At 40.0% G+C, this 21868-nt stretch overlaps 2 protein-coding genes across 7 annotated transcripts in view; both read right to left on the bottom strand.

The window, feature by feature from the left end:
• Positions 1–21868, bottom strand: part of IL13RA1 (interleukin 13 receptor subunit alpha 1) — a 65402-nt gene that overhangs the window by 5546 nt on the left and 37988 nt on the right. Inside the window, exons 7-11 of one of the 6 annotated variants that reach the window (XM_077989511.1) lie at positions 21288–21335; positions 20889–21021; positions 13873–13969; positions 11285–11369; positions 7184–7360 (exon numbers count right to left, since the gene is read on the bottom strand). In XM_077989511.1, coding sequence (XP_077845637.1) covers positions 7199–7360; positions 11285–11369; positions 13873–13969; positions 20889–21021; positions 21288–21335 — 525 coding nt within the window. In that variant the 3' untranslated portion in view covers positions 7184–7198. Of the gene's footprint in view, positions 1–7183; positions 7361–11284; positions 11370–13872; positions 14050–20861; positions 21022–21287; positions 21336–21868 lie in introns of those variants that run through there. The other 5 variants (XR_013413173.1, XM_077989512.1, XM_015128077.3 and 2 more) reach the window with 5 other exon arrangements.
• LOC100429453 (cell cycle control protein 50B) lies at positions 16867–18241 on the bottom strand. The gene is given in 5 exon segments (XM_015128072.3): positions 16867–17480; positions 17483–17520; positions 17523–17589; positions 17591–17673; positions 17676–18241. Coding segments are annotated over 5 exon segments (1095 nt in total). The 5' UTR covers positions 18112–18241; the 3' UTR covers positions 16867–17009.

Raw genomic sequence — 21868 nt, 5'->3', positions numbered from 1 at the left:
GAACATCACTAATGCAAAAATCTGAAATTCAAAATGTTGCAATGAACATTTCCTTTGAATGTCACATTAGAAAGTTTCAGATTTGGAAGCATTTCGGATTTTAGATTTTCAGATTAGGAATACTCAGTCTGTATCAAAGAGTTTAAAATATATATGCCCTCTCCCTTGATCACACAATTTGGCTTGTAACAATGTATCCTAAGACAGTAATAAAATATTAATACATATGGTTATACTTAGCTGTGAAATGATGCCTATACAATGAAATTTAGGATTCATCCAAATGCCAATTGGAATTTTTTTAAGTACATTATAATACGTGCACACAATGGAATATTATTTAGCCACTAAAAACTATATTATAGGGGACCAGGGTTGACTAACGTTTCCTGAAAATGGCTAGATAAAAAGTATTTTTGGCTTCGGGGGCCATATAGTCTCTGTGCCTATAACGCGACTCTGCTGTTGAAGCATGAAAGCAGCCACAGACAATATATAAATGAATGGGCCTGGCCAACGAAACTGTATGACATTGAAATCTTAATTTCATGTGCCATGAAACAGTATTCTTAGATTTTTTTCCCAACTATTTAATAGCACAAAAACCATTCTTAGGTTAAAGACTGTACAAAAACAAGTGGCAAGCAGGATTTGCCCCTTGGTCTATAGTTTGCAGAAAAATTCTGCGAAGAAGATGGTGGTAGCGGCATAATTTTTGAATCTTCCCAAATATCACCATAAAAAAACACAAGTGGGAAATATAAATAGGAAAGTAAATCCAAAATCTACCAACACAAGATGAAATCTACAACAAAACAAGATGAAAATGATTCCCCCATGAACCTCAAAGTAAGAGTGAGCGTGGATAAATCAGAGAGAGCTACAGGACCAAAATGGTATCAGCTGTGGAAGAGTATATAAACGGACTCAACATGGCATCCTATAGATCTGAGAACTGTAAAACAACTCAACTCAAACTTCAGCAAGCAAATTTATGAGCAACTAATAAAGGGAAGGGTTGGCATCTTTTCAAACAGTGATTGAGTGCAAGGAGTTCATTGTCTAGACTGAAAGCAGCCTGGGCCTCCAGAAACTCTCAAAACTAATCCTTGATCCCTTCCAGGGCAAAGCTGCACTCTGAGGAGAAACTGGTGGGACTGGATTACAAATTGGCCAGACAGGGACAAGAGAGACATAAAAGAAAGCCTAGATTAAAGCAGAAAAGGTAGACAGAAAGGGCCAGGAGATTTCAGAATGTAATTCACTAGAGGATGGAGCTCTATAGCCATAAAATTAGGGGAAAAAAAAAACAACAACTTGTCTCAATCAAGCCTCCTTCTAAAAGTTCAGGAAACTGATTTCATACAAAAATGAACAACAGAAACCAGGCGTGGTTGTTCATGCCTATAATCCCAGCACTTTGGGAGGCCAAGGCAGGAGGATTGCTTGAGCCCAGGAGTTTGAGACCAGCCTGGGCAATACACATGTGAAACCCCACCTCTACAAAAAAAAAAAAAATACAATGTTTTGTTGTTGTTGTTGTTGTTGTTGTTGTTTTGAGACGGAGTCTCACACTGTTGCTCGGGCTGGAGTGCAGTGGCATGATCTTGGCTCACGGCAACCTCTGACTCCAGGTTCAAGCGATTCTCTTTGCCTCAGCCTCCCAAGTAGCTGGGATTACAGGCGCCTGCCACCAAGCCTGGCTAATCTTTTTGTATTTTTAGTAGAGATGGGATTTTGCTACGTTGGCCAAGCTGGTCTTGAACTCCTGACCTTGTGATCCATCTGCCTCAACCTCCCAAAGTGACAATTTTTTAAAAAATAAAAAATGTTTAAAATTAAAGAATAAAATAAAAATGAGTCACAGAATAATATTTTTACAGAATTAAAACATAACAGAATGTATATCCACAAAACAGATGAAAACTATAATCTAATATTTCAAAACTAGCTGAGGTATATTAAAAAAGTTACATGATATGAAAAAAAGTAAACAATGTAGAAGAATATATTAAAAGTCAATATAAACAACTCAGAAATGGGATGACAAAACTCACAGGAGAATTAAAAGTAAAAGAAGGCCAGGCGCAGTGGCTCATGCTTGTAATCCCAGCACTTTGGGAGATCAAGGTGGATCACTTGAGGTCAGGAGTTCGAGACCAGCCTGGCCAACATAGTGAAATCCCATCTCTAATAAAAATACAAAATTAGCCAGGCGTGGTGGCACGTGTCTGTAATCCCAGCTACTTGGGAGGCTGAGGCAGAAGAATCACTTGAATCTGAGAGGCGGAGTTAGGAATGAGTCAAGATCGCACCACTGCACTCCAGCCTGGGCAATGGAGTGAGACTCCATCTCAAAAAATAAAATAAAATAAAATAAAAGTAAAAGAAAATAATCATTTCAAAATTGAAGACTAAGCTAGAAGAAACACAGGGCAAATAAACACAACATATCATCAGATAAGACCTTAAAGAAACAGATAAAAAGTAGGATTTTTTAACAAAAACGAAATGAAGGTGGATGAAAATTATTCAAGAGGATGTGAAAGGACTGAACGGGCTGGGTGCAGTGGCTCACACCTATAATCCCTCAACTCTGGAAGGCCCAGGTGGGGGAATAACTTGAATCCAGTAGTTCAAGACCAGATTGGGCAATATAGCAAGATCGTGTCTCTAAAAAAAATTTTAAAATTAGCCAGGCATGATGGCACATGCCTGTCCCAGCTATTCAGGAGGCTGAGTTGGGAGGATCACTTGAGCCCAGAAGTTGGAGACTGCAATGAGCTATTATGGTGCCACCATACTCCAGCCCAGGCAACAGAGCAACACCCTGTGCCAAAACAAAAAAGAAGATGTGAAAGGTCAAAGAAAACACGGGAACAGAATAACTAAAATCTATAAGTGAAGAAACTTTTACTAAAATTTTAAAAACCAGATCTAAAATTACATACTGAGAAAGCACACTATATACTGCAGAAAATCACAACACCAACACGTATTCTGGTAAAATTATTGGACTTTGAAGAAAAAAATCCTTTGACAACCAGACAAAAAGACCAAGCGTTTTAATACAGGAGGAAAATTATATTGTCTGCTGACTCTGACAAAAACATACTATGCCAGAAGAAAATGGATGACACATTTAAGATACGCAAGGCAGGACGTATGAGCCATGGATTTTATATCTTGCCAAAATGACTTTCAATGATAAAGGTAGCCAATTCCATCAATTGGTAAATAATTCAGGAAATGCTGGTCCCATGAATCCTTCCTGAGAAAACTTTCGAGCTTCAAACAACCCAAATGACTGGAGCAATGTTGACATAAAAAATGGTAGTGAGCATCAAGTGTATCTCCACACATTGAAGTAAGACTCAATGAGGGATCTATATGAGGACACCCACAATGGAGATGCTCAACAACTTCAAAAATGGAGAGCAAATGGGGAGAGTATATGGAAAAATAGCTTTTCAAACATCATTTAAAATTATTTTATAATATATCAAAAGTTCAGAAATTCTTTTAATTCTCATTTGTTATATTCAAATACAATTCAAGATGACAGTGTTATTAAGACATATAGTAAAGGTTCCGTAAGTATGACCTATTGTTATTGTGGTTGCTATTACTCCATTTATTACTAAAGATATTTCAGTTTCCCTATGTTGTTCACATATCATTAAGATAGTTTTATCTGGGTGACAGGATTAAGAGTGATTTTGTTTTTCTCTCTTGATTATCTCTAGTTTTTTGTTTTTTTTTTGAGATGGAGTCTCATTCTTGTTGCCCAGGCTGGAGTGCAGTGGCTCAATCTCGGTTCATTGCAACCTCTGCCTCCCGGGCTCAAGCGATTCTCCTGCCTCAGCCTCCCAAGTAGCTGGGACTACAGGCACGCATCACCATGCCCGGCTAATTTTGTATTTTTAGTAGACGAGGTTTCGCCATGTTGGCCAGGTTGGTCTCGAACTCCTGACCTCAGGTGATTGGCTTGCCTCAGCCTCCCAAGTGATCAGAAAAAAAAAAAAAAAGTTAAAAAATGCATGAAAGTATAGTGGTGAAGTGTGTATATATATATATATATATATATATATGTGTGTGTGTGTGTGTGACATGGATTTTTCATAAATTAAAACTGTATAACTATTAAAAATGCACCCTGAAAATTACACTTTTGCTTCTGGGCATTAGACCCAACACTTGGCTGTGCTGAACAAGAAAAAAGCAATTTGTTTTAATGAGGTGAACGCTACAACAGAAGGGGCTTTTCAGAATACATTAATCTTTCTGATTGCCTTTTTTCATCCCCAAAATTGGAATTACTCTCATTTCCACCCTTTATCAACACAGTGGCCTTTTCCTGAGTACTGCTTCTATGAATATGTCCATGTGAGGTAAAAGAAATAAATGCAATGGCTCTCTCCTGCTATTCAATTATGTGAATTATACACCTGTCTAATTTTAAAACCCTTTGAACCACTTGTAGGAAAAAATAAATAAATCCACACAATTACCAGTCCAAAATTCAATCCTTACTGCCAATTTTAAAAACAAAGTAATCAACAACAGAGTAATGGCCAAAGATGAAAAACATCATAGATGAAGAAAATCAGTGATTAGGGGGCTTACACAACTGGTTTTCAGTTGGTAATTATCTGAGCCCAGAAAAACAGCATGTTATATAGGCTTTTACATTTTAAAGGCATAAATTTGGTAGTACAACGAAACATCAAGTCTCAATTTAAGATTACTTTCAAGATTTGGAAAAGATGTTTTCCAGAGTGGATTGCCTATAGAAGTGAAGACAGCTTCATGTACCTTAGCCCCATGCAAAAACACTGGCCTTGGTATACAAGTCTACCTATTTCATGCCCCAGTCTTTAGATTACCATTCAAAACAGAAAATTATACAAAATGAATTGTAGATCTCCACACCTTAAAATCATTGCAACTTGAAAAAGAACAAGTTGAGGCTCGGCATGGTAGCTCATGCCTGTAATCCCAGAACTTTGGGAGGCCAAGGCAGGCAGATCTTTTGAGCCCAGGAGTTTCAGACTAGCCTGGGAGACATGGCAAAACCCCATCTCTACAAAAAACAAACAAACAAACAAACAAAAAATAGCTGGCCGTGGTGGTGCACGCCTGTAGTCCCAGCTACTTGGGAGGCTGAGGTGGGAAGATCACTTCAGCCCAGGAGGTTGAGGCTGTAGTGAACCATGATCGCACCACTGCACTCCAGCCTGGGCAACACAGTGAGATCCTGTCTCAAAAAAAAAAACAATAAAACAAGTTGAATGTGGTGGTATGGAGAGGAACAACTTGGTACTATCTGAGGTGTCTATTAATCTAACTCCTCACCTTAAAAATTGACAAAGGGAAATAATTAAATATGCATCTTGTCTTTTTAGTAGGAACTAAATTTCAGAACAACTAAAGAGCTCAGTTGATGACTGAAAGCAGCACTTTATAGATAAGTGCCAGCTGATAAGTGTAGAAATGGGCCAGGCATGGTGACTCATGCCTGTAGTCCCAGCACTTTGGGAGGCTGAGGAGGATCGCTTGAGCCTAGAAATTGGAGATCAGCTTGGGCAACATAGTGAGACCTCGTCTCTACAAAAGAAATTTAAAAATTAGCTGAGTGTGGTGGCACATGACTATAGTCCCAGCTATTCAGGAGGCTGAGGCAGGAAAATTGCTTGAGCTCAGGAGGTTGAGGCTACAGTGAGCAGAGGTTGCATCACTGCCCTCCAGCCCCAGTGACAGAGCAAGATCCTGTCTCAAAACAAACAAACAAACAAAAGTAAATGTAGAAATGACAGAAAGAGAAAAATTGTAATATTCAACCCAACCCCTAAGGAAATTACTGATTCAAGCAATGATATCAACTGATGTAAAAAGCATTAGCCGAAGACTTGACAAGGTGCTAGCATAACACTACGCTACACAGATTATCTGTGTTGAAGCAACAGGGGAAATAAGTGCAGATGGCAGGAGGGGACATGCTATTATCACCTTAAATATAGTGGTCAATCTCAACCACTGTGTTAGTGGTCAGTGGTGAGACGACTGGATAATATCTGTCTCCTGACAATTTGGGCAGTTGGAAATACTTGAATATGGACTGAGTATTAGATGAAATTAAGGAATTAATGATTTTTAAAGTACAGTGATGCTATTTTGACTATGTAGGAAAGCATTCTTAGTTTTTAAAGATAAACACTGAGGCTGGGCATGGTGGCTCACGCCTGTAATCCCAGCACTTTGGGAGGCCAAGGCAGGCGGATCACCTGAGGTCAGGAGTTTGAGACTAGCCTGGCCAACATGGCAAAACCCCATTTCTACTAAAAATACAAAAATTAGCCAGGCATGGTGGCACCACCTGTAGTCCCAGCTACTCGGGAGGCTGAGGCAGGAGAATCACTTGAACCTGGGAGGCGAAGTCTGCAGTGAGCCGAGATCCTGCCACTGCACTCCAGCCTGGGTGACAGAATGAGACTCCATCTCCAAAAAGAAAAAAAGATACACACTGAAGTAAAAAAATAATAATCAGCAGTATTTGGATGTTATCCCCATGTTTTAAAAAGCTCCTTTCTGATCAGGAATATAAAAATGGCACAATGCTGAAAATAAGAATTGGTTTCCAAGAAGCAGGGGGAGAATAGTTTTTTTTTTATGGATAAAAGAAATGCAGATAGAGAGGAGAAGCAATTCCCTCTGCAACTCCCCTTACCTCCCCTCAATATGGCCAACAGCCCAATTAGTCATAAGGAAAAGGCAAATAGCAAAGCAACAGAAAGAAATGCTGTTGGCCAAAACGTTACTACAGTAATGAACAAAACATCATCAAAACACGAGTAACTTTAAGGAAAACTATACTGAAGATTTAATTTATTTATGGCCATAACTAAAAAGTTGTCCTATAAGAACAACTACTAATGGTGCAGTGTGGAAGAAAAGAGTGTTTAAAAAAGAACAAAGATTATTTATTTGGATTGGAAGTTGGTAACTTTGGGCTATATGGGTTCTAGTCCAGGTTTTGCAGTTGCCTCTCTATGTGACTGATAGAGTTTGGATATATGTCCCTGTCAAATTTCATACTGAATTGTAATCCCCACCGTTGGAAGTATGGCCTGGTGGGAAGTGTTTGGGTGATAGGGATGGATCCCTCATGGCTTAGTGCTGTCATCACAGCAGTGAGTTCTCATGAGAGCTGTTTGTTTAAAAGTGTATGGCACCTCCCACCCCCTCTTGTTCCCACTCTCACCACGTGAGATGCCTGCTCCCCTTTCACTTTCCACCATGACTGTAAGCTTCCTGAGGTACTCACCAGAAGCAGATGCTGGCACCACAGTTCCTTTGAAGCCTGCAGAACCATGAGCTAATTAAACCTCTTTCATTTATAAATTACCCAGTTTCAGGTATGTCTTTATAGCAATACAAGATTGGCTTAAAACAGTGACAGTCCTTAAGAAACTTCTCTGTGGCTCCTAATGTCCCCATCTCGGGAGATGAGTGAGAATCTCGAGTTTTGAACATTTATAATTAAAGGGAAATAGTTAAACATGTCAACATCCACCTCATTAGATGACCTCTAGGGCTATGTTCATTCAATAATTCAATGATGCTAGAAGTAAAAGAATATGCAGCATATGCCATTTGGTTAAAAGCAGACATAAAAATTTGTTCTCTTACCCTTCCCCATCTCTGGAATTTTTATTATACTTTTAGTTTTAAAGAACTGATTTTGTTTAATGGTCTGCAATGGACAAAACAAAAATACCTTGTGCTTTTAATGGCCCATATTGTCAGTATACCTGCGTCACCAAATTACAGAATTATCTGACTCATCGGGACAGAAACAACATATTATCCTCTAGACAGCAAATTGAAAAAAGCAATTTTCCCATCTCTGAGAAAGATAATTGATCTGATTTTGCTGTCAGTGTTACCATCATTCACTCTATTACTCAGACTTGAAAACTTGAAATTATTTTTTACTCTCCCTACCTCTCATCACCCACACAGACTCACCAAATCATAATGAGTTGATTTCCTTTAATAATGTCTCTTACGTCAATCTCCTCTGCTACCTCCTAAGTTCAAGTCCCTATTATCTCTCAGACCTGGATGACTACAGTATTTTCTTTTTCCCTTAATGACTTGTACAGGGTTTCTTTTATTATAAAAGTAGTACATGCTCACTATAGGCAATCTGGAAATTTTAGAAAGGTAGAGAGAGAATAATATCAGTTACCCACAACCCCTTTGCCTAGAAATGATCATTCATTCAGACCCATTTCCTTCCCCTCATTCTATGTATATATTAAAGCATTTTTAATAAAAATTATGATTGTAATACACATGTTTATAGTCTGTTTCTTACTCCTGTATCTTGAGTATTTTGTTACAACATTAAATGCCTTGAAAACCTAATTTTAATTTTTTTAAACTAATTCTCAATTGTTATGTTTCACTGGCTTCTAATTTTTCATGTTAAAAGCAAATGCTGCATTGACCACTCTTGTGCCACTGTTGGATTATTTCCTCAAAATTGGTCCCAAAAGTATAATCATAGGCTCAAAGATTCCTGTTACATTTTACCAGTTTGCCCTCCAGAAAGGATATCTATCATTTTACAGGCCCACCAGCAGCAGTGCATGAAAAGTGCCATTAATATACACAAGACATGCCAATATCTTCCCATTTAAAGCTATTCATAATATAACCCCAAATCTTTTTCTCAGAAATCCCCTATCCCAACCCTCTACTTCTGTCATACAGATGTCTTAGAAGATGGTGAGGTTCTTCAGGACAGGCATTCTATCTTACAAGAGGCAATGCAGCCTAGTAGAAAGACCAAGAGAAGTCTAGCATAAGACAGCCCTGGGTCAAATTCTACCTTACCACCAACTAGCTGTGTGACTGCAACTAAATTGTTTAACCTCACTGGGGCTCCATTTCCTCATCTGTAAAATAATACCAACAGCATCTTCTCCACAGGGTGGTTATGAAGATTCAATAAGGTAATATAGGCAAAGCACTTAATACATAATAGTCTGACACATAGCAGACTTTCAATAGCTGGTTAAAGTTGTTAGAGTACAATTCCCAACCTCCAGCATCTATCACAGCTGGTGAAATGACGTAAGAGACAGGGGTAAATATCTTTATCAGTGATTTTCAAAGTGTGGTCTACAGACTCTCTTAGCGGGACATGGATCATCTGCGGGCTCCTGTTAAATATGCAGAGTCCTAGAACTCGTCCCTGACCTGCCAAATCAGGTCAGGTCAGGGGATTGGAAGTAGGGTCCAGAAATCTGTATTTCTTATAAGCACTCCAGTTGATTGTGACTCAACTAAAGTTAGAGAACCATAGTTATCATACTCGCTCCAGATACGGCATACAATGTCCTTATCAGGTACCTAACTTCTGGATCTACATGCCCTGACTCCCAGGGTCTGGCAGAGTTATCTACTGTCTGTGAAGATGACCTGGTGAAAAAGTGATCCAAATGAATCCTCCTCTGATAGCATATATGCCTCTCTGCCTTCCTTCCCTAACCAAATATCATCACTACCATTGAGAATTGCCCATTATTACAATAATTATTTGGGAATTAAAGACAAAAATAAATTATCATCAATAGTAATACTAATCACTAACACTTATTAAGCACTTACAATGTACCAGGTAGGCTAAGCAGTTTCCATTTAATCACCTGTTGGGTATTAAATTAATTTAATCCACATAACAACACTATGAGGCAGGTGCTATTGTTACCTCCGTTTTACTAATGAAAAAATTGAGTCACAGAGAAGCTAAGAAAATTATCCAAGGTCAAAAAGATGGTAAATGACACAGCAGGGATATGAATCCAGACAATCTGACTCCAGAAACCAGGCTATTATCTACTATGCAGTACTACTTCCCTAAATTAACTGCCCTATGCTTGTTATTATTCCTTTAAGATATACATAATGATAATAATATTTATTTCACTTAGTGTTTTTATTATTTCAGTAGGGTGGATGATAAAGTTGAAATCTAACTTTAGTTGGATTTATCACAGAAGCCTCAAACCCTTTTGTTCCCATAATGTCTTAAGTTTTCTAGCCACAAATTCTAGCATGAGAGTCTGCAGGAAACCAACTATAACAGTTGGGGTAGGGCTGCTCCATTTCTATGTCTCTGGAGTCTAGCCTTCCAAGAAACAACATGAACACAATGCATTTCAATTGCTTACCCTATGTTTATATATCCCCACATCAAGTTTTTTAAATTATCCAAGAGTCAGAAGGCCTGCTCATTAGGCTAGCTTTATAAAGGAGGCCCTCCCTCCTGCATGTTTTGATAAAATATGTCCCCTAACCAGAGAGAGAATGGAGTCCAGTCATATAAGATGAGCAAAGTATTCTGAAGACTTCTTCACTGGTATGCATGGCCTCAGATACTATATTTTAAATCAGCTCTTCTTCAAATTTCTAAAAATAAATTGTACTTTAGAAGAACCAATTTCAAAATGAAATTCTGATACATGCTACAACATGAATGAACCTTAAAAACATTATGGTAAATGAAATAAGCCAGACACAAAAGGACAAATATAGGAGGTATCTAGAATATTCAATTCATAGAGACAAAAAGTAGAATAGAGGCTACCAGGGGTGGGAGGAATGAGGGGATGGGGAATTATTGTTTAACAGGCACAGTTTCTATTTGGGATGACGAAAAAGTTCTGGAAAGAGATAGTGGTGATGGTTGCACAACTTACAAATGCATTTAATGACACTAAACTGTATACTCTTTTTTTTTTTTTTTTTTTTTTTTTTTTTTTTTTTTAAGAGAGTCTCGCTCTGTCACTCAGGCTGGAATGCAGTGGCATGATCATGGCTCACTGCAATCTTGAACTCCTGGGCTCAAGGGATCCTCCCACCTCAATCTCCTAAGTAGCTGGGACTACAGATGCATGCTGCTGCACCCGGCTAATTTTTATATATTTTGTAGAAACAGGATCTTGCAAAAAAATACAGAAATTAGCTGGGTGCAGTGGCATGCTGTCCAGGCTGGTCTCAAACTGCTGGCCTCAAGTGATCCTCCTGCCTCAGCCTCCCAAAGTGTTGGGATTACAGGCGTGAGCCGCCATACCCAGCCTGTATACTTAAAAATGCTTAAAATAATAAATTTTATGTTATGGATACTTTACCACATTTTTTAAAAATCCCATAGCTTCCAAAACAAAACAAAACAAAACAAAACAATTTTAAGCCCCATGAAATCTGTTCTTACCAGAGTATCATCATTCTGGTCTCCAAACATTTCTTTAAAAATCTTGCCAGGATCAGGAATTGGAGGGAATATAATGATCTTGAGCCTTTAAGAAAACAGAGACATTTTGATTCAAACCTTCCAGTCCATAGCAGTGTCCCACATAAATACCACCATATTAAAAGAAGGCACAGACAAAAGACATGGTACACAAGTCATCTTTATTGACAAGGCAGTTGTGAAGAAATTTCTAAAATAGGGTACACAAAAATCAATGTTCTAAGGTCATTAAGTTCCACTCTTGCCCATAGGTGGAGCACAGGGGCCATCAGAATAAGTGAATTACTTATACCCTATCATCTAAATAATAATGCTGCTCTACTTTTAATAGACCAGATGGGCACTTGCTGTGTATAATTTTGAAAAAAAAAATAATCTTCTGAGAACAGGATACATTCCCGTTTCTTTTTTCTTCCAACTTTTCTCCATTTTCCAATCTTATAGCACCCTTTAATGGGCTTGCCTCCATCTCCCAGTGAGTGTCCATGGATGTGCCCCCAGGATTCAGTCTTTTGTCTTCTTGTCTATCTCATTCACTTTATGAGCACTCCCTTCAGTCTTTGGGCTTTAAATCCATTCACATGCCGAGGATTCCCAAAATTAGATTTCCAGCCCAGGCCTCTCCCTTCAACTCCAGATTCATGCACACAATCGCTTATTTAACATCTTTATTTGGATATCTAATAAGCATCTCAAACTTAACATGTGCAAAACTGAAGTCCTTATCTTTCCTCAAACCCAGCTTTCCTCACAGTCTTCTCTGTCTCAGTAAATGGCACCAGCATTCACTCAGTTGCTCAAGCCAAAAATCTAAGAGGTATCTCTGAATCCTCAATTACCCTCATACCTCCACAGACAGGCAGCTATCAGCAAGTCTTATCAATTCTACTCTCAAAATATATACTATTTCTGACCACTTCTTGCTATCTCCATTGCTAACCCCGTAGTATAGGTTATCCTCATCTTTCTGCCAAAACACTGCAATTCCTCTGAACTACTCCATCTGCCTCCACTTTTGCCCAAGTCAGTTCTTCACTCAGCAACTACAATGATCTTTATGACAGTAATTCAGATCATGTGCCAACTCTGCTCAAAACTCTCCAATGCTCCTCATCATGCTTAGAATAAAATCGCAGTTCCTTGCCATGGCCTGTGTGATCTGGTTGGCCAACCTCTGTCCTCACTCGCTGCTACTCTCCACCTTGCACTCTCCACTCCAGCCAAACAAACCAAGTGCATTTCAGCCTTGGGGACTTGGCATTTGCTGTTCCCATGGCCTGGAGTGCTCTTTCCTTGAATATCTGAATGACTCACTCCTTTACATTATTGGGAGTCTCTCCTCAAATGTCACTTCCTCAGAGAGGAGTCTTCTGGCCATCCTACGTAAAATGCACCTCCCTAGCCGTACCCCGGTACTGTCACTTATACTTCTATGTGAAATCATAGTATTTATTATTTATTTTGTGTGTCTGTGTGTATGTGCGTGTGTGTATCTTTCCCTCTAGAATGCAAATGGGGACTTTGTCCTGTTTACTGCTGTAACTTTAGCACTTAGAACACTGCCTGGTTCACAATTAGGCACTCAAAAAATATATATATATATATGTTGAATCAATGTTGAAATAATGATAAAATATTGGTTCTGGATCTAGCTTAATAACCTTATTCCAACCTTAGTTATTTACTGCAAGAGCAAATAACAGTCCTATAATGAGATAGAGAAAATAATACCTTCTCAAGGAATGGATACCATACATTCATGACAACTTGATGAAGTTCTCTTTCCCACAATATTAAGTAGTAGCCTGCTTTGTATTAATACTAGACAGTCATTTTATTAGTAATGGTCTCCATTTCTAAAACTTCATTCCAAGAACTACTGACTAACTTGATAGATTAGGTATTTGAAAGAGTATTAAGTGAACATAGGACCTATTCAACAATCCTAAACACATGCAAAGGGAGCCATGCTTGAGCAGGGAGCCCTGGAAAACTAATCCAACGCATTTTTCATTAGAAAGTGGGCATAGTGGCCAGGTGTAGTGGCTCATGCCTGTAATACCAGCACTTTGGGAGGCTGAGGAGGGTGGATCACTTGAGGTCAGAAATTTGAGACCAGTCTGGCCAACATGGTGAAACCCTGTCTACTAAAAACACAAAAAATTAGCCGGGCGTGATGGTGGGCACCTCTAATCCCAGCTACTCGGGAGGCTGAGGCAGCAGAATTGCTTGAACCCAGGAGGCGGAGGCTGCAGTGAGCCAAGATCACACCACCGCACTGCACTCCAGCCTGGGCAACAGAGACTCCATCTCAGGAAAAAAAAAAAAAAAAAAAAGAAAGAAAAGAAAGAAGAGAAAAGAAAAGAAAAAAGAAAAGGAAAAGAAAGTGGGCACAGTAATACTTCCTTGTCATGTCATGCTCCCAAAAGCTACTTACAGGCAACATGCTTCTTATATACTGGGCAGACATAAAACACAAGCACTAAGAGTAATAACCATAGCAAACAGGCTATCAGAAACTGCAAAACCTGCCTGGGCAGCTACCTTACCTTTTTAGGTAAAGCAGAAGTACTATGATTGCACCTGCAACGATGACTGGAACAATGAGTAACATGGTTATGTAGAGTGTGGAATTGCGCTTCTTACCTGGAGAATGAAAAGCAAACAGAAGAAAGACTTGAGAAATAAAACCCTTTTAGTAATAAACCAAGCAGCAATTCCATTAGCTAGTAAGATCACAAGTATTTCTGCTCCCTCCCCCAACCTATTTTCCCAAACTCTTCAATTATCTTATCTTCTGTTAAATTAATAGTTTAAAAAAAAAAAAAAAAAAGTCCTCCTCTGGTGCCTGAACTTCCCTGGGTGAACAAATACCTAAAAGATTACCTGAAATCAGGATATTTTTAAAAAGACAAATATAAGCTTTATTCTCTTTCAAAAACTCAGAGACTAGGGCCTGGAACCATATTGATTAATTTAATCTGAATCAGAATCCCTTAAAATTGATGGTCTCATTTAAACTTTTGTTTGTTTGGTTTGGTTTTTTTGAGACAGAGTCTCTCACTCTGTCACCCAGGCTGGAGTGCAAGAGCACAATCTCAGCTCACTGCAACCTTTGCCTCCACGGTTCAAGCGATTCTCCTGCCTCAGTCTCCCGAGTAGCTGGGACTACAGGTGCACACCACCACACCTAGTTAATTTTTGTATTTTTAGTAGAGATGGGGTTTCCCTATTTTGGCCAGGCTGGTCTCAAACTCTTGACCTCAAGTGATCTGCCCGCCTCGGCCTCACAAAGTGCTGGGATTACAGGTATGAGTTACTGTGCCCAGCCTCATTTAAAATTTTATAGAAATAGACTAACCATTCTAAAAATGACAAAATACATGTTGTTTTCAACTACATAGTAAAAAAATGTAGTAAACTCTCTTATTCAAAATAGAGGAGGGCTGGGCTAGTGAGCTCAAACATTCATAACAAATAAAAATTTCTCTATGTACATATAATAATGTTTTCATAGCCTAAAATCACTATTCAAAAACTGATAGTAAAATTATGTAGTGTTCAGAAGTTGGAAAGCCAACACATTGGAATTATCCAAGTTTTTTTTGGCATATGTAATAATGGCATAGAATGTCTTAAATCATGATTGTCCCAGAAGATCTGAGACAGATGTCAGTGACATGCACATTGTCCATTGTTCAGTAACTTTCAAAGAACTAGAACAGACTAAACTATGTAAACTATTCAATACAATTCGATATTTCTTAACTGATTAAAAAAAAAACAACTTCAAGATCTTGCACTGCTTTAAAGGAAGGAGTATAAACGAATTAGTAGTAACTGGAAAATAGTTATAATAGACAGCAGGCACTGAATAATTCTGTCTGACAAATACCAAATAACTGCTTTTAGCAAATAAACTGGTAACATATCACAAAGGGTTTTTTTAAAAGTTCTTTTAAGCTATTTTGCCATGAAAGATTTTTTTAAATAAAAATATTCCTTCTTAGAATAACTTTAAACATTGATATTAGTCAATTGATAAAATCAATGGAATGATTTTAGCTAAGACTTTTAACATTATCTCAAAGATTCAAATAATTTTAAGATTCTAGTTTACATATAAAACTATATATGCCTTAGTATTGATTCAAATATGATTACTACAAACGTATCTCATTGGAAAACATAAACATTTTTTTCCAGATCCAAGAGAAAAGGTATGAATGAAGCCCTTTGTAAGTGCGCACATGCGCGCGTGCACACACCCAAACACACAAATTAAATGATGAAGAAGACTGAGCCAGGAGACACAGATGTGACTAGGGAAAGTACTTTCCCTCAGAGATCCCTTCCAGCTATCTGATTCTACAGTTCCCTCTGAAATGTACAAACTGGCCTCACATTTTCAAGTTTCTACACAGGATCTGGTAAAGTTTGCCTGTTTGCTTATACTAAAATATCAAATAAATCAACACAAACCCTGTCCTACAAATCTGTACACCAACTAGTTTTCCAGAGATCGTGATTTTTTTTAATTTAATTTTTTTGAGACAGAGTCAGTCTCACTCTGTCTCCCAGGCTGGAGTGCAGGGGCGCAATCTCGGCTCACTGCAACTTCCGCCTCCCAGGTTCAAGCGATTCTCCTGCCTCAGCCTCCCGGGAGCTAGAACCACAGGCGTCTGCCACCATGCCCAGCTTATTTTTATATTTCAGTAGAGACAAGGTTTCACCATGTTGGTCAGAGTGGTCTTGAACTCCTGACCTCAAGTAATCCACCCACCTCAGCCTCCCAAAGTGATGGGATTACAGGCATGAGCCACAGCACCCAGCCCAGAGATAGTGATTTTTAAAAAATTCATTCCACAAGTCATTAGAGCGTACACAGGTCATTTAAGGCAGAGTGCCAGACCAAACCTGCAACATTATGGTGTCACTGTCCCTGGGAACAAATTACTATCTGAAAAACTGGACTCAGGTGACTGCTTCAGGCCCAACCTGGTTCAGGGTAGTGATTTCCAAATTTGAGAGAATACGAGAATCTCCAGAGGAGTTTGTTAAAACACAGTTTCAAGCATCTCACCCCAGCATTATTGTGTCAGAATCTCGGGTTGGTGACTCCTCATCTATCTGCATATTTAACAAATATGTTCTCCCACACCCCTCCATGCCTCTGCAGACAGTTTGTGGGTCTCTCTCCATCCCAACCCACCCTCCCCACAAAGGAAAGAAAACCACTGTACTGTAGTGGCAAAAGCTTTAGCCTTAGCGTCAGGAACCACTTGCCAGCTGCCTGATCTTGACTGAGTTATTTCATGTTGCTAGGTCTCTCAATCTCTTCCTCTGGTAGGGGTTGAAAATGAGTCTCTATAGGGATCCTTTCCACTCTCTGACTTGGAGAACCTAACATGGCAACTCAGTATGATGAAGGAGGTGGGGAGAGTTTGCAAGGATGTTTCACTCTGCAGTCAACCCTCCACCACCAGGCAACAAGGTTTAGCAGCCCCCAAGAGTAAGCGGGTAATTCCCTCCTCTGGTACCCTCATTCACAAAGGGAGGAAAAGTGAGGAGAAGTTGGAATAGGATGAGGGGTAAAGTGGGGAGGCTGAAAGAAGCTTGCAACAGTTTTGGCAAGAAGCAGGAAGGGTCGTTGGAAAGCTGGAATCACCCCTCCTCCCCATTGTCGTCATCGTTCTGGTTGGTCCTGGTAGCAAATGTGGATGATCAGCATGACAAAGCCGGTGAGGATGCAGAGGAAGCTGATGATCAGGTAGGCGATGCCCAGGAAGGGGTTCCTGCCACCCATCCACAAGATGCTGCTGAAGATGCGGAGCTTGTGGCCGCCAAATGCACACATCAGGTAGTTGTAGGTGATGTTGACACAGTAGACACCCCGTAGTAGCCCAGCTGAGTAGTTGCCCTGGTGGATGTCCGCATACAGCTTGCGGAATGAGGGCAGCGCTGCTATGTGCATCCACACCACGAAGTCTTGGTTGATGAAGCCGGTGTTGTTGGGGATGGGGCTGAGCTCGTCGTAGACCAGCCGGTGCCAGTTGGGCGGGAGTGCCGTGCCATGCAAGGCCAGTGCCAGGCTGCCGTTGACCAGTGGCGGGTTGCAGAACTTGATGGGATAGTTGTTGGTCTACCAGGCGATGCAGGTGCAGTGCGGTAGTGCGGCACCTCCACGTAGGGCCCGCCGGCCGGCGCTGGTGTCACAGCGAGGAGGAGTCGTTGAAGAGGCTGTTGGTAATGATGGTGCAGGGTGCGCAATGGGCAGGCGGCGCAGTGGGTGCACTCATTGACCGGGTGGTGCAGCGTGCTGGGCAGCCTGCTCAGCTGCGCATTGTCATGGACATTCCATACCACCGGTTGTTTTGGTAGAAGTTGGTCAGCACGTAGTAGGGGTACACGGGGCCCTGGAAGAGCTCAGGCAGTGAGAAGTACCAGGCGCATGAGCAGGTGGGCGGTGGCGCACAGCCCTGGCCAGCTGCAGTTCACACCGAGCAGTTGCTGGTGCCCGGGCTGCCAGTGTAGTTGTACTCCAGCTCCTTGATGCTGTTGGAGGAGTAATAGAAGGCCAGGCCCACGTAGAAGAGCTGCAGCGTAATGCTGGCCAACAGCAGCGGTTGCCAGGCGGGGAAGCGCTGCCGCGTGAATGTGGTGGTGTTGAGCTGGCGGGCACCCCCGGCTGTGATGCTCCAGGTCATGGCGGCTGCATGGGCTGACCAAGAGGGGCCCAGCCACGGGACGCTTCCCCTGTGCACTGGGCGAGCCCAGGGGATCCTCATGGGGCGGGTTTCCCCGCCCGCTCAGGTAAATCGGAAGATCTTAACTAGTTTTAAACACTATTAACAAAGATGCTATATTAAATATGTCATCTCATTAACAGTGACTACATATTTTACTGGTTACTTACCACTACTAAAATACCTAAAATAATCCTAACAACAACTACTATTATTCTTAAATAAGCACCTACCATACGTCTGATACCATACTGGGTGGTTTTGCATGCTTATCTCATATATATGCTATAATGATAGCATTATCTCCCATTTAAGCAGATGAGAAAGATAAGGCTCAGAGAGGTTTAGTAAGTCATCCAGAAGGATTTAGTAAATAATGGCATCAGGCCTCAAATTCCAGTTACACTGTGCAATTCCAAAGCCTGCCTTGCTACATCTAACATATAGACTGTCGTTTGTCTACATGCATATTCATTTTTCCCACTAGGTCATGAACATCTAGAAAGGATCATCAAGGCCTGGCACCATTGTTTTAGGTAGTCACTAAGATTTCTCCACATGATTCCTGCCTCCTGATATTCATACCCTGGTGTAATCTCCTCTCCTTGAGCATGGGCTAGACGAATTGACTCACTTCTAAAAAACGGAACAGCAGCAGTAATGGGATGTCATTTCTAAGGTTAGATTATAAAAGACCATGGTTCCCATATTAGGTGTTCTCTCACACTGTTTCTTGCTTGGATTACTCACTTGGGAAAGCCAGTTTCCATGTCAGGAATTAGCTCTATGGGGAGGTCCAAGTGGCAAGGAACTAAGGGAAGCAAATTACCACAAATTGAATGGCTTAAAACAACAGAAATGTATTATCTCACAGTTTTGGAGGGCAGAAGTCCAAAATGAAGGTGTCAGCAGGGCTATGCTCCCTCTGAGGGCTCTAGAGAAGAATCCCTCCTTGCCTCTTCCTAGCTTCTGGTAGCTCCTGGGAATCCTTGGTGTTCCTTGGTTGTAGCTGCATCTCTGCAATCTCTGCCTCCATCTTCACATGGCTTTCTTCCCTGTGTGTCTGTGTGCCTCTGTGCTCTGTGTGGCTGCTCTTTTTATAAGGACACTAGGCATTAGATGAAGGGTCCACTTTAATCCAGCATGACCTCATCCTCACTTGATTATATCTGCAAAAATCCTATTTCCAAATAAGGTTACATTCACATTTACCAGGGGTTGAAACCTACGAATATATCTTTTTGGGAGATTCAATTTAACCTGCGACAGCCTCCATCCAGCAACCAGTGAGGTACTGAGGCTTTCCAACAACTGTATGAGTGAACTTGGAAATGGATTCTCTGTCCCCAGTCAAGCCTTCAGACAGATTTCAGTTCTCATTGCAGCCTGACTACAACCTCATGAGACCTCCAGCTAAGCTGTGGCTAGACTCCTGACTCCTGACTTACCGAAACTGTGAGATGGTAAATGTATGTTGGTTTAAGCCATTAAACTTTGGAGTAATTTGTTATGCAGCAATAAATAAACTAATACAACCATGCCTGGCACATAACTTGTTGAGCTTCTCAATTAATAGGGAATTGGCTACCTCAACAACCTGTTTGGCTCATATACAGCTGTTTAAAAAGTTCTTAAGTTGGTTCTGTGTTGCCCCTTGGAGACATAAAAAGTAAAGCCTATTCCTTCTTGTACCTGACAATACCTCCAATATTAGAAATCAGCAATCATGACTCCTCAAAGTTACTTTACCAATTGTTCCTTGCCAAGTTTTGAGATTCTTCAACATCCTGATTACCCTTTCAAAGATAGATTCTGGTCTGCCAAGGCAACTCCTTTAATGTGTTGCCTTGGAATGGAATACTGCACAATTCTGATGTGGCCATAGCTCTGTGCCCCAACCTGCAGCATTCCTTTCCGGGTGCTCCACTTATCACTCCTAAGATTATATTTGCCTTTTTGACACATTTAAGGTTACAATGTTGAGTCACATTGCACTTACAGTCAAATAAAGCCCTGTATCCCACCCCACCACACACACATCCATAAAGCACAGGTCTTTCCAGTCCAGTACTTGAGCCTAGCTTGCTCAGCCTTTCAATTAATAAATGATTTTTTTTTCAAACTTAGATACAGGTTTCTCTCTATTAAATGGCTCCACTCTTGTTTCTGCCAACCACTTGTAGGACAGTCTCTAGTACTGTACAATGTGCAGATTTGATTATGCCTGCCTTTTTTTTTTTTTTTTTTTTCTTGAGACAGGGTCTTACTCTGTCACCCAGGCTGGAGGGCAGTGGTACAATCTAGGCTCACTGCAACCTCCTCCTCCCAGGCTCAAGAGATCTTCCCATCTCAGCCTCTTGGGTAGCCAAGACCACAAGCGTGCACCACTATATCCGGTTAATTTTTGTATTTTTTGTGGAGATGGGGTTTCACCATGTTGCTCAGGCTGGTCTCCAACTCCTGGGCTCAAGCGATCCTCCTGCCTCAGCCTCTCAAAGTGCTGGGATCACAGGCGTGAGTCACTGTGTGCAGCCTATGCCTGCTTTCTATATTTTTGTTCAGTTTGTTAATAAAAATGGAAATGAGATAGAGAAGAACACAAAACCATTTGGATTATGGTTTTCTAAAAAACTGTATACGTAAATTAACCCTGCCTGGGTGATTTGAAAGTGATTAAAAAGAAAATAAATTTCAATTGTAAGTACTCTTTTCCTCACATCAAGAGAGCATGACAGCCCCTTTCCCCGGTCTATTTTCTGCTTCAGCTTAGTTTTTATGCATCAATGTTTTACATTTTAATAAAAATTCTGTTCTCTTACCTATACTCATTTCTTGGCTCCAATTACTCCAGAGTTTGTCATCCTCATAGCATAACTTATTTGTTTTGACTCTTATTCTGACTGTGTTCAAAGTATCAGGAAGAACACCAGGGACCATGAAACAAGATGTATTCTTAGGCATAAAATAAAAATACACAAGGAATATTACCAGCTTATTCTTTTTCACTGTTATTGAATCATAATATAATTATCTGCTAAATTCTGTCTATGATTAAGACTTGGATTGCAATTCAAATTATTTTTGACTCTTCAAAAAAATTGGCAATAACTCATGGAACAAAGTAATTTGTTTTTCTCAAAGCAGCTCATATTTATGCTATGCTCCACCCCCAACTGCTGTAAGTCTAAGCCCAAATAGTTAATGTTGAATTTACCGACCTCCACATTTCTCTCAAATTCTGGATTCTGACATTTAGCCTCTTGGACCTTGAAAATAAAAATAAATAAACAAACTAATGAGTTCTAAATGTTTAAAAACCCATTTTCCATCGCTTAGTCACTTCTAACAAGCTTTCCTTTTATCCTATTAAAAGATGATCAAGAACAGTGAAAAAAGGTTGGCCTTTAATAAATGGTGCTGGGTCAATTACATATGCATATGGAAAAACAAACGAATCTTGACCCCCTACCTCGCACTACTCACAAAATCAGTTCCTGATATACTGCAGATTTAAATGTGTAAGATAAAATAAATTAATAAATACATAACTATAGCAAGCTTTTAGATGAAAACATAGACTATCTTAATGACCTTGAAGAAGGGAAATATTTCTTAAACAAAACCAAAAAAACCTCCCATATTAACCATAAAGGGAATTTTTAAATAAAGTCATCTATATTAAAATTAAAAACTTTTGTTGATCAAATGACACCTTATTAGGGAAATAAACAGGCAGTGCATAGAGTGTGAGAACATATTTGCAATTTCTGACAAAGGACTTGCATATATATTTTTTCTT

This window comes from Macaca mulatta, chromosome X (assembly GCF_049350105.2).
Source record: "Macaca mulatta isolate MMU2019108-1 chromosome X, T2T-MMU8v2.0, whole genome shotgun sequence".
Classification (NCBI taxonomy): Eukaryota; Metazoa; Chordata; class Mammalia; order Primates; family Cercopithecidae; genus Macaca; species Macaca mulatta.
The sequence above is the reverse complement of the archived record's forward strand: the minus strand, read 5'-3'. Positions and strand labels throughout refer to the sequence as shown.